The 14,075-nt window shown below is 38.6% G+C and overlaps 1 protein-coding gene across 1 annotated transcript in view; it reads right to left on the bottom strand.

Annotated features, from left to right (window-relative positions):
• GABRG3 (gamma-aminobutyric acid type A receptor subunit gamma3) overlaps positions 1 to 13,624 on the bottom strand; it is a 218,064-nt gene extending 204,440 nt beyond the window's left edge. Inside the window, exons 1-2 of the mRNA XM_075535553.1 lie at positions 13,467 to 13,624; positions 10,240 to 10,388 (exon numbers count right to left, since the gene is read on the bottom strand). Coding sequence (XP_075391668.1) covers positions 10,240 to 10,388; positions 13,467 to 13,624 — 307 coding nt within the window. The remainder of the gene's footprint in view (positions 1 to 10,239; positions 10,389 to 13,466) is intronic.
• Between the last annotated feature and the right edge of the window lie 451 nt (positions 13,625 to 14,075).

Below are 14,075 nucleotides of genomic sequence, written 5' to 3'. Positions count from 1 at the left end.
CCTCCAGGTGTCCCCTACCTTGGGCCTGCAAAATCAGATCTACCTGGAGGTCAGTTTAGATCCTGCCGGTCATTACTGCAAACAGCTGATTGGGGCTGCCGAAACCTAGCAAACAAATCACCTTGCATATAATCCGCACAGAGCCCTGGTAAGGCAGTGGTCACCATTGGGCTGAGAGCTTCAAGGTTATAGTTCCAAACCACCAGCCAATCCCTTGGGAGATAAACGGGGCTTTCTATGCCTGTAAAGAGTTACAGTCTTGGAAACTTAAAAGGGGCAGTTCTATCCTGTCCTATAGGGTACTATGGGTCGGCATTGACTTAATGTTAGTGAGTTTGGTTTGGTTTCGACCCAATAGGGTTAATTCACGTCTGTCTCTCTGGAGCAGTGTAGCCAATCACTTGAATGAAGCCTACATGCACAGCCAATATACTGTCAGTGGGGCTCCGACATCTACTGCCTTTGTGAGGGTTCCTGCCTGGTTCACTGTTGGTTGCTGAGCGGATACCAACTGCTACAGAAAGCCCTTGACTGTGGAGTTTGGGCCCGGGTACTTTAAGGGGGGCCTACCCTTCTAAGGAACGCGTGACTGGGGCTAGCAGTACTCTGAAATAAACAGTCTCTCGGAGATTGGTCTGGGGACTAGCAACCTCTCCTCCTCTTGACAGGAAGAGAAGCCTGCCTATGATTCCACTGGATGCCGGTGCACAGGTAAGTGCTCCCCACAGATGAGCAACAGAAGCCCCATGAAAACTCGAGGGCAACATCTCGCCGTGCAAAGGCTCACTGGGCGGGAGCTTTCTGATCCAAACCATAGTTACACAAACAGGGAAGTAGAGGAAGTGATAACTAGAGAGAGGAATTCACCGGCGGACATATTGATCTTTCTGTATTTGCTAATGTGTTTAGGAGTTATGGAAAAGTTAAAAAACAAGATAGGAACCTTTCAATGTTTAATTAAAACAGGGATCATCTGACCTTTTCTAAATCACAAGGGGAGAGGGAAATCAAAATCAGCATTAAAATATATACTCTGAAAAAAGGTGAGCACTGGCACACATAAGAAGTCATGACACACAGAATCCAGGTAATAGTCATTTTTTACTTATGGTGTTCACAGGATTACTATGAGTAGGAGCCAATTTAACTGCACTTAAATACAGCAAATTATAATTTCTTATCTTTGCACCTTTTTTCTTTCAAGATCCTTTTATTGGGGGCTCTTACAGCTCTCATAACCCTCCATACATCAATTGTATTAAGCATATTTGTATATAGGTTGCCATCATCATTTTCTAAATATCCACTTTCTATTTGAGCCCTTGGTATCAGCTCCTCCTTTTCCCTCCTGCACCCCCTCCCACCCCCATGAACCCTTCATACATTATTATTATTTTCATATCTTACAGTGGTCTTACATCGACCACTGCCTCCCTTCACCCACGTTTCTGTTGTTTACCCCCCTCATGGAAAAGGGGGGTGTTATGTGTCCATGATTGTGATCAGTTCTCCCTTTCTCCCCACATCCCCCCACTTTTCCCCTCCCCTACTGGTATCACTACTCCCATTTCTGTTCCTGAGGGGTTTATATTACTAGTCCTGCACCATCCCCACAACGTAGTTTAGGGCTCATTTATTTCTTTTACTTGTATTAAAACACTCCCTCCCTGCCACTTAGTTGGTTGGGCCTGCTGGATCACCAAGGTACCATGATCACATCATTTTCCTTCACGCTCCCATTTGGGAGGGGTATGTGAACTCCACAGGGGCAGTTCTACAGGGTCACTATACATCAGAATCATTTCAATGACAGACAGAAAGCTTGTTTTTCTTTTGGTTATGTGAGCAAACGCATCTGAGAAGGAAGCTGGGTTTTGTGTCTTCTGCAATAAGCATGCTCCACCTCCTCATCCATGCAATCAATCTGCTCTTGTGGAAGTTCCTAAAGATTGAGTATTCTTCATTCCACATTTAGGTGACTACACTGGGAACATAAGCTTTAGGGAAGCATGGGAAATAAGCCCATATAGGTAACCTTCTAAGGAAGAGCCACAGTAAAGGCTCCCTCTCCCGGGATCTAGCCAAGAGATAATTATCAGATATGCTGCTTATGGTAAATGACTCTCATGGTCATTTCAATGTGTTATACACATCTGCACTGTAGCCACTCATGTTTAAAAACGAGTAATAAATCTCCTATTTTTCCCAATCACTTATCTTATTTAGTATACAAGGCTTAGCTATTGAGAGGGAAGCCATATTTATTTTCATTAAAGTAGTTTGAATTTCTTAAAACCCTGAGGAGTGAAAAATTCACTGATGCTCCAAGAACCCAGGGTACTTTTAGTACATCCAAATAGGGAGGGTTAAGTGAGACAGGCCATGAAAGAAGCTTCTAGTGGGACATAAGAATAAAGTATCAAAAAAGAATGAGCTAATTGTTTTAAGTGGGAGAAATGAGGACCTTTAAGTCAAAAAGAAAACTAGATAAGAGTCTAGGTGAACAAAACATGAGACTTGGTGACCAAGTATCCCTGAAGTATAACAAGTGAGTTCAATGACTGAGGCACAAAAAGCAGGAAATGACAGTAAAGAGGTAAAAAAACGTACCAGGTAAAGGATTACTTATTTATGTCAATTTCAGGAGCTCGGAATGAATTCCAGAAGCAAAGTGGAGATTTCATGGGCTTACAATCAGAGGTGACAATCTCAGTTTACTCCAACGTGGGAAAACCAAAATCTACTTGAAAGTGCTGTTTTCTCACAATCATAAGAACCTAAAGTGAACAGCATCCTCACTGTTCTGTGACTGAAAGCAAAGCTTGTTGCAGGGTACACTTGGTAGAAAGAGAGTACTGACCGAAGAAGAGACAGAATGGTGTCTAGCAAGTAAAGTGAACTAAGGATAAAATAACACAGCAAAATATTCTGAATGAATGATAGTTTCATATTTTTTAAGTAGTGAAGAAAGGAAGAGGATATCAGATTTTTATAGGAAATTCTTTTAAGTACAGTCCTCCTGACTTAGGAAATTAAATCATGTGTAATTCAGCAGCATCGTTCTTGGATCAATTACTTTGAACATCATCAAGTTGCTAGATTCCACCACTGAACACTGTTTCCCAATGTTAAATACTCTTCACCTATGCCAGGAGCCGTGAGGACTTCTACCAGTTAACCAGTTAAATGACAATGCTTATAATTCTACACTCATGAAACAAAAGAGGAACCTACTACTCCATGGCTTCTTATTTAGTGATTTTTTTATCTCTAAAGCAGAATCCACAGAGCTCTTCTTTTTTATTATTAATCATTTTATTGGGTGGCTCTTACAAATCTTATGACAATCCTTCATTCAATTGCATTCAGCACACTTGCTCAAGTGTTGCCATGAACATTTCCAAACATTTTCTTTCTACTTGAGCCCTTGGTGTCAGCTCTTTTTTTGTTTGTTTCATTTTATTAGGGGCTCATACAACTCTTATTGCAATCCATACATACATCAATTGTGTAAAGCACATCTGTACATTCATTGCCCTCATCATTCTCAAAACATTTGCTCTCCACTTAAGCCCTTGACATCAGTTCCTCATTTTTTCTCCTCCCTCCCTGATCCCCCCTCCCTTCTGAACTCTTGATAATTTATAAATTATTATTTTGTCATATCTTGCCCTGTCCAACGTCTCCCTTCACCCACTTTTCTTGGTCTGGTCCCTAGGGAGGAGGTCACATGTAGATCCTTGTAATGAGTTCCCTCTTTCCAAACCACTCTTCCTCTACCCTCCTAGTATCACCACTCATACCACTGGTCCTGAAGGGATCATCCACCCTGGATTCCCTATGTTTCTAGTTCCTATCTGTACCGGTGTACATCCTCTGGTCTAGCCAGACTTGCAAGGCAGGATTCGGATCATGATAGTGGGCAGGGGGGAGGCAGGAAGCATTTAGGAACTATAGGAAAGTTTTTATTTCCATCATTGCTACATCGCACCTTGACTGACTCGTCTCCTCCCCTAGGCCCCTCTGTAAGGGGATCTCCAGTGGCCCACAAATGGGCATTGGGTCTCCACTCTGCACTCCCTGCCTCATTCACTATGGTAAGATTTTTTTGTTCTGATGAAGCCTTATGCCTGATCCCTTTGACATCTCGTGATCACACAGGCTGGTGTGTTCTTCCATGTGGGCTTTGTTGCTTCTGAGCTAGATGGATGCTTGTTTACCCTCAAGCTTTTAAGACCCAAATGCTATATCTTTTGATAGCCGGGCACCATCAGCTTTCTTCACCACATTTGCTTATTTACTCGCTTTGTGTTCAGCGGTTGTGTAGGGAAGGTGAGCATCATAGAATGCCAATTTGACAGAAGAAAGTATTCTTGCATTGAGGGAGTACTTGAGTGGAGGCCCAAAGTACTTATGCTACCTTAATATTAAACCTATATACATAGGCACATAGATCTATTTCCCCATCCTCATATATAAATATAATTGCATATGTACATGTCTCTCTGTGTAGACCTCTATAAATGCCCTTTGCCTCCCAGTTCTTTCCTCTATTTCCCTTGACTTTCCTCCTGTCCCACTATCATGCTCAGTCCACACCAGAGTTTCAGCAATACCACAGAGCTCTTCTTACATGTGGTAAAGACTTCTCAGGCCCAACTCACATGAGGCCTTCCAAGAGTTGTCTTTTTAAAAAGAAACATTCATTCATAGATTGTATATATGCTGCTTTATTTGAGAAATTCCCAATTATGTGTAGATCCTGGAATCAATAAATTCCTACTTTTATTGCATATGATACATCAAAATCATTTACATAGCTCCTGCCAAGTGTTGTGTTGTATGTCAGTGCATGGGCATGTGCCCTCTTTTTTTTTTTCACGAGGCTTTGCTTACACTTTCTACAAATAGTGAAGTGATGAAAGATATAGCTACAGATGTGGCTAGAGAGTCAGATATATTCAAGTTGAAGGCCAAGCTCACCCAGTTTTAACCTAGGTGCAATTATCCACATCGGAGAACAAATGGACAAGTGAATGGGAGCAGGACAGGAAGTGATTGGCTGGGGTATGCACAGGGCAAGCAAAATACCACGTGGGCGATGAGTGTACAGATGCAAAGGAGCTTTTTTGGCTTTGTTTAAAAAGTTGATCAGTGATTGATGCTTAATGAGGAAATCAGTAACATTTTAAAAATCTCCCTGTTCAGTGGAAATGTAGAATAACTATGCACTCTTCACTGGATACTGCTTTTATATAATTATGATGAAAAATATGGTATTAATGGACTTATTCACCTTTGAAATACTAATATTGATATATCTCTTAATGAATAAAATTTTAAAGCTAGAAAGAAGCATAGTAGTGCTCTGGTCGCTGTCCTTCATTTTATAGAAGGGGTAGTAACTGAGGTATCTATGTGATATATCCTGCATCCTTCTGGGCACATATCTGCAAATTCTCTGCTGCAGATAAACTCGAGTGCTTGGTTTCAGACTGGGGGAGGGGCCTCAGGATGTAGGGCCTTGGGTAGTATGGGATTTGGAAGGGTTATTGTTCTTTAAATGAAACTGAATCTATGCAGAAGAGGAAGAGGTCACAGGTATAGCCTAAAAATATGTGCCTCCTACAATCACTATATTCTCTAATAGTACAATTGCCCTGGCCAAATGCATCATGTGTATCTTAGAGAAAAAAGAAATCTCTTTTTAATATGTTAGTTGCTAACCCATCATAACACCTAGCAGAATAATTTGATAGAAAGTTAACAAGACTAAAGAAGAACCCCAAAAGACTATCAACCTTCAGAATCTAATAAATTCAACAAACTAGAGTACACATTATTTCAAGTGCCCACAAAACATATCCCAAAACAAAACATATCTTGGGCCATGAAAAAAACCCTGAACAAATTTTAAAAATTAAAACTCATTACGGAGTAATTATCGCAATGAAATCACACTAAAAATCAACAACAGAATGGTAAAAGTAAAGTCCCAACTATTTGGAAACTAAGAAACACACTTCTCCATAATCCACAAGTCAAAAGAAAAAGATAGATCAAATAGAATTAAAATGAATGAGAAAAAACTAAAATCACTCCCATGAAATCAATTCCAACTCATACAGGACAGAGGTAATACTGCCCCTGTGGGCTTCTGAGACTGTAATTCTTTACAAAAGTAGAAAGTCTCTTCTCGCCCCTGCAGAGTAGCTGGTTGTTTCAAACCACTGACTCTGAGGTCAGTATCCCAGTGTGTAATCATTCTGCCACCATAAGGTATATCAGAATGGGTGGAACAGCTAAAGCAGTATTGAGAGTGAAATTTAAGCGCTAGACGTGCACTGTGATCAAAGATCTACATTCAACTTCAAGAAGAATAACAAATGCAAAGCAATTAAAGCAGAAAACAACAAAGAAAAAGCAGAAGTCATTGAAAATGAAAAAAAACCAATAAAACAAATAACTAATTCTTGGGAAACATCAATGAAATAAAAATTAGCAAACACCGACCAAGAGGAAAAATGAAGATAGAAAGTATGTCACAACTATACTAGGGAATATTAAGAACAAGTCTATACATAAACATTTGACAATTCATAAAATGTGCAATTACATAAAGGGCACAAACCACCTCCATGCACCCAATATAAAGTAGATTTTTAAATTTTGAAATTAACAACAACAAAGCTCCACCAAAAAAAATTACAGGTCCTATATATATCAGTGGAGAATTCTATCAGACACTTAATGAAGAATTAATACCAACTCTACACAATGTACTCTAGAAAACAAAAGAGAGAATATTTCACAACTCATGTTATGAAGATACTTTACCTTGCTACCCAAACTAGATGGATTTTTAAAAACAATGATAGAAAAAATTTAAACTATAGTCATTAATGTTAGCTCTCATGAATTGGTCCTCCCCTCATAGTGATCCCATGCACAACACAATGAAAATCTGCACAGTCCTATGGCCATCCTCATGATCAGTTGTGACTGGAAGGTGATGGAAATCTACTGTGAGAAAGTAGACTGCCAGGTAGTTTTTCAAATTCCATCTAACTTAGAGACTCTAGTGAATCTGTTCAACATCATACTCACATGTTACCCCCGTGGATGGATTATGGCTATGCTTAAGGTACTTGGCCAACACTCAACTCTGTAGAGAGGATAAATATTCTATCATTGAACCATCTCTGCCTCCACACTATAATCAAGTGGGGTATATTTAAAGGATGAAAGGCTGCTTCAATATTCAAAAATAAATCATTGTAATGCACCACATAAATATTCCCTGGATATTGTAAACAGTTATGCACTAGGGTACTATTCAAAAAGTTTATGGTCGAATCCCCCTACAGATACTTTGGAAAACATGCTGGGTGTAAAGGTCACAGCTGCTGGAAACCCATGGAGCATAGTGACACTCTGAAACATAGGTGGTAGCCAGGAGAGGGAATCAACTCAACTGCAGCTAGTAACTGCCAGCTTGGAAAGTGCATGACCATCTCAACCAATACAGAAAATGCATCTGGAAAAATTCAACATCCACTCATTATGAAACAACAAAAAGATTTTTCAGAAAACTGGAAATTGGTGAACTTTCTCAACTTAATGAATATATGATAATAACACACTTATTGGTGAAAAGGTGAACGTTTTCATCTCCAGCTCTTGGAAGAGGAAAACCTACCCGTCACTCTATTCAAACAAACTCGAAGTTGAAGCCAGCATAAAAAGAAAAATAAAATACATGCGTACTGAAAACTAATACACACAACTCTCCTTATGTGTAGATGACATGATGGGATAGAAAGTTTTAAGAGATCTAGTTAAAATCCTAATACCAAGAAGGATGTTTATTAGTTGAAGGATATAATATGAGTTAACTGCATTTCTATAAAATTGCAGTAAAACAAGTTTAAAACACAGTACCATTTACAGTCATTCAAAAAAAAAGTAGTTAGATACAATTCTAACAAACATATCCAGAACGTGTATGGTAAAATTTCTTGTTAAACTGATAAAAGAAATTAAAGATCTAAAATTTCCCTTAAAGAGATATTTGCTATGAGTTTGGAATGGCAAAATTTCCCCAAACTGGTATATGGGTTTAACATAACTCCCATCAAACCCCAAGCAAGTTTTTAAAGATATAAACAAAATCATTAAAAATGTATTAAAAAGGCAGATGAACTAGAAGAGTTAATTTTGAAAAATAAAGTTGATTCACTCTACCCAATTGTAGACTTAATAAGTAGGTATCAAGATCAAGGTCATGAGGTACTGATGAGGTAACAGGCACACACGTAAGTGGGAAAGAATATAACCTAGATGTATTCCCACATAAGTACTGATTTTTTAATGCGTCAAGCAATTCAATTTAAGATTAGATTTTATGTATTTATTTTTAAGAAATGGTACCGGAGTCACTGAATATCTAGAGGAAAACAAAACAAAACAAAACAAAACCTTTCATCTAAACTTCACATTTGATGTAGCATTTACATCAAAGAATGACTAATTAAAACATAAAACATAACTTTTAAAGAGTTTTAAAAGCAAGAACAATAAAAAATACGTGGGGAATGTGATCAAGAAAACACTCTTGACATTACTACAAAAGCATCAGCCATAAAAGTAATAGTCATCAACATGTGCGAGTCCGGTTAAGAGGAATAAAAGATAAACCTCCGACTGAGATAAAATATAGCAAACCATATGTCTGACAAGGGACGATATCTTAAAATACATAAATTATTCAAAAAACACAAAAGAAAAAACTACAATGTAAAAAAAATAGGCAAATACCATCTATAAAAAAAGAGGTCAGCATTACTAACCTTCCCAGACCAAACTCACTGCCGTTCATCAATTCTGACTCAAAATGACCCTCTGAGGCTAAGTCTATAGGGTTTCTGAGGCTGTGAACGATTTTTTAAAAAACTCTGGCATAGATAGTCTCATTTTCTTTCCTGTGGAGCAGTTGGGGAGCTTCAACTACCAATTTTGAGGTTAGCTACCCAATGCTTATCCTATAGTGTTACTAGGGCTCCTTGACTCACCTTGTTGATACATAAAGACTCTAACGAGATATCAGTAAATATACTAGAATGGCTTAAATTTTGTAAAATCATGAAAATACCAAATGCAAAAGGACAATTGTGTGATCTCATTTAGACTAAATATCCAGATTGGCAAGGTCACTAGTGGTTACTATGTGCAAATGAGACGGGACAAGGATATATTGCTTAACAGTACAGAATTTACAGTAACGGTAAAGGAAAATTTGGAAATTGAGAGTGGTAATTTTTGCACATTGTAGTGAATGTAACTAATATCACTGAATTGTACACACACACGGTTGAAATGTTTTATGACATATATTTTACCATGATCAATCTTATTAAAGTTAGAAAAAATTTTTAAGTGACAAAATCAATTGCTGGTGAAATTGCAAAGAAACTGGTTCATTCATATGATTGGTGGGAATGCACAACGATACAACTATTGTAAAAAAGAGTTTGATGGTTTCCAGAAATCATATTTACCATCAGTTACCCCAGAGAAATTAAATCTTCTTATGTCCATATAAAAAGCTGTACATATATATTCATGGTAATTTTCTTTATAATTGCTCAATACTAGAGACAACTTAAAGGCTCCTCACCAAGAAAATAATTAAACACACTGTGGATCATTCATACCATAAAATAATAAAAACAATTAAAAATATCTATTGATACATGTAACAACTTGAATGGAACTCAAAATCATTTGTTGAGTACAGGGGGGCGGGGAGCCAGTCTCAAAAAGTCATATACTAAATGATTCCATATATCATATTCTCAAAATGACAAAAATGTGGATGTAGAACAGAGATCGGTGATTTCTTGGGGATTAGGATTTTTTGGTGAGGGTAGTGAGTATGACTATGAAGGGAGGGATGACGGGAAATCTTTGTGGTGAGGTCACAATGACATGTTTTGATTAAAGTAGTGTGACATGAATCTATATATGGGACAAAATGGGGTAGAACTATATACATCGAATATACCAGTGGTTTTCATATTGAACTACTACAAAAGATGATGTAACCATTAGGCTAAAGAATACCAAAGACTTCTCTGTAATGTCTATATAAATTCTTGTGAATCTACATTTCAAAATAAAAACTTAAAAATATTTATAATCACAACATGTTTAATTGGAATAACATACATAAGCACTCACTTCCAATATCTGGCCTCAACTTTTTATCATATTCTCTTAGCAACTTGTTGAGAATAAGCGTCACATCCGAATCCTGGGATTTGGGTGCCAAAACCCACTTCTTATTTGATGACAAATCTTCATATTCATCCTTTTCCACCTTCCTGGACCTGTAATTATGACACAAAAATGTAGCTTAGAAGTTGGAACCACAGCTGCAGACGTGCTTTAAGCTTGACCACCCAAGCATTCTTTACATTTTATTGCATGCAAAAAGCCAATATTGGATAGAAACCCCCAAGTACCCTTAGCCTAACTGCACGCATTACCTCTAAAACGAACAATAAAACTAAGGAAACTCAATAGAAAGAGCGGTCGTGCTGATCACACAGCATGATGACGCTCTCAAGATCAAGTTAAACAAAATACCATAAGGTCAGCCAGCAGGCAGCCAGTCCTCCTTGGGTCTACCTTAAGGACTTCTGGAGCAAACCTTCCAGGGGTTATCAAAAAGAGACTTATTGAGCAGTTTCCACCCCTCACCACCAAGACCACAGCTGTAATTGAAAGCAGACTACACTACTGCAACGTGTTGCGTCTGACATCTGTGCTCCTCACGAAGACTGAAATCAGTGGGCTCTGCAGACATGACGAGGTGATTTGCTTCGCTAGCATTCATAGTAGGTGGCAAGCCACAGAAATTTTTGTTGGTGAATATCCTCTGCCAGTTTTATACAACTTCTTCAGTATAGACAGATTCATCTCTTGCACAGAGCTAAGACAAACATTAAAAATTAAAATCTCTCTAATGTAATAAGTGGGCCAAGATGAATGCTTGAGCATGTCTGCGTTTTCTCAGACAGGATAAACACAACAGCTGCCTCTGTTGACTGGAGGCCTTGAGTTCAGAGGCTTAAAAACAAGCCCCACGCTTATGGGGCTACTTCAGTAAACAGTGACTTGTGCTTAGGTTTTCCTCTGTTTTCAAGTAGCTTTTTTCCAGATGTATAACAACTCACCATGACAGGAAAACTAGCAGAAAAACAAACCTCTTTATATTTTGTTAATGTGCATGACTTAGATACTTTTCTTCATACCCAAAAGGAATAGAAAATTGCACCGAAGGATATGTGCCCTGATTGGGAATAAGTTAATTTCCATTTAGCTTTCAGGATTGTTAGCACCATCTCAGGATGATGTGTCCTGGAACACACATGATTTCAGCTAATTTTTGAGATTGTCAAAATTATCTATTATGAACAGTAAATAAATGAATGGAATAAACTTTGCTAAGTTCATTACCTATACTTCATATAAATTATATGCTTCAAATAACTACACACGGGAGGACTTCAAAAATTTTGTGGAAAAATTCAATTATATTTTAATTATATCTTCAACTAATTTTGGAAGTTCCCTTGTATATTATGCATGGAGTCTTTTTTTAGGTTCACTAAATTTATTTTTTAAATTAGAATGAGTTTCTTACAAAAGAGCACTACATTAGGGAAGGCTGCTCTGAATTGAAAGCCAAGGACATGTGAACTATTGTTTACTTTTCCTCCTCATCTCACCCCCAAAAGGTTAAAATGAACATAAAAGCAAGGTGTTCACAATCATTACAAGGGGGCATTTGTTTTAAACCACCACCAACGAACCAAAACTAAAATTCATTCACTCTGCTGCTGTTTCCACATTTCACTGTTAGTATTTGTACACCTGCCCTTCCCACTCAGTTTGTAAGGAACCATGCCATCACAGCTGGTGAACAGCCAGATTTCCCTGTATGTCAAATACAGAACACCTACGAAGCAGAGGAATGTTGACTTTTTTAACAGAAGCAGATACAAATTCTAAAGGTGCAGGACTATCTCAGCTGTTGCTAGTCTTAGAAAAACTTTCCAGAATTCTGTTTCATACTGTTCTGCAACCACCACTGTGCATTCTGTATCTGAGCTTGTAGTCCTGGAATGGTAATGCTTGGACCTTCACACCCTTCTGAAGGCTCATCAGTGTTGATTGAAAATCCTGACTCGTGCCGATTTTGTTTAATCCACCTTTGCCAATAATAGGTTCAGTCAAATTGGGGAGAATGCTTTTTTCATTTATTTTATTTTTTAAAAACATTTTATTAGGGACTCATACAACGCTTATCACAATCCATACATATGCATATATCAATTGTATAAAGCACATCTGTACATTCTTTGCCCTCATCATTTTCAAAGCATTTGTTCTCCACTTAAGCCCTTTGCATCAGGTCCTCTTTTTCCCCCTCCCTTCCCGCTCCCCCCTTTTATACCTTTGTACTCAAAATTGGCCCATCAAGATCACCACATGGTCCACAACCCTTTGCACAGGTTTAATCATATCCTGGGCCACTAGGATCCATTAGCCACTACCACACTGATAGGCTCCCTGCATTTATTGCAAAGTCCCAAATTTCATCAGCACTGGAATCAACCATACCACCATAATGCTCTCCAGGTCTCCCATAGCCATTGGCTCCTTGCCTCTATGCGGTGGCAATGGAGGGAAAGGAAGATTGAGTTTGGCTATCACCCTGGCTACCATATGCAGGAGGAAGAGGTGCTCCATAAAGGTTCATCTCAGCAACATCTCTTCTCAATGGAGGCATGGGACATCCATCCTCACCAGGAGTCTTTCTGTCAAACCCACCTCTTCCCTGCATGGGGCACCCCACAGGCTGCCCGTGGCAATCATCAAATATCATTGTTTGATGTAGGTTTCAATGTAAAAAAAATAGGCACCATAACGCTGTTCGTGTCCTTGATGGGTGACTTAGATTTAGATCAAGGGCGATCTTTTTGCATTCTGCAACCCTATCAGGGTTTCTTCCAATAAAAATGTCTATTGTCAGTATGATGATGATAGTATTACTGAAAAGCTCAATTGTCGTGGAAGAGTTCTTATGAAGTTTTTGGTTGCTGATGCTGTTGTTTTTAGCACCGTTGACCCTAATGATTCCTCCTGCCTAACTGAGGAATCCAGAGTCTCAATTTGAAAAGTTGTTTTCTTGACAATATCGGTCATTTAATCATTCCACAGCATCAGATGCCAGCAGGAACTGGTTGGTTACAGTGGAGGGTGGCGACTACAGGCCGCTGTTCACGTAGAGATGATCTTCTGTGTAATTTCTCCAATTGTTTCAATATGCCCCCAGGCACTGTTGTCTGGGGTCAAAACTTGGGCCTTGTCGTCTGTATGAAGAGTCTTCATAGTCTCACCTCCTCTTCCAATCACTGCCCCGGTGTTCCCGCTCTGAAACAACGTGCAGCTCAACCATCTCATCAGTGTTCCCAGGTCTTGTAAATGCTTGCTCCTCTTCCATATCTTCTGCTGTGCACTTACCCAATTCACCATTGGTTTCGGTGTTGGGAAACATTCTTCTGGATGTTCTGTTTCCATTTTATGCTATTAAATGGACATCGTAATCAATTATCATGTATCTCTGCAGAGCAGAACTGACATGTACAGAGCAAAACCAATAAGTGACACCCAGTGCTGCAGTTATCTTGAGCGGGTGTCATCCCTTGGCCCCCTCACTGCCTCATAGCTCTATACACTAGTTTTTTATTGGGTTAATTATTCATATGATAGACTAAAGCAGTTACCAAACAATGTAAATGTGGCAGAATGTGCACATATATGAGATTTTAATGAGTATATACAAAATGTCTAGCAATGACTAGGCTGATATTTAACAGTAAGTGTATTTCTTGACTATCTATGGCTAGAAGATTAAAAATGTCAGGCACAGAAACTGTAAGTTGCTATGGGGACATTGAACATTCATTATCAGTAAGAAGCAAAGTCACTGCCACCGAGTCCATTCT

The sequence above is a fragment of the Tenrec ecaudatus genome, chromosome 17 (assembly GCF_050624435.1).
Source record: "Tenrec ecaudatus isolate mTenEca1 chromosome 17, mTenEca1.hap1, whole genome shotgun sequence".
NCBI lineage: Eukaryota > Metazoa > Chordata > Mammalia > Afrosoricida > Tenrecidae > Tenrec > Tenrec ecaudatus.
Note: the sequence above shows the minus strand (reverse complement) of the source record. Positions and strands in the feature narration are given on the sequence as shown.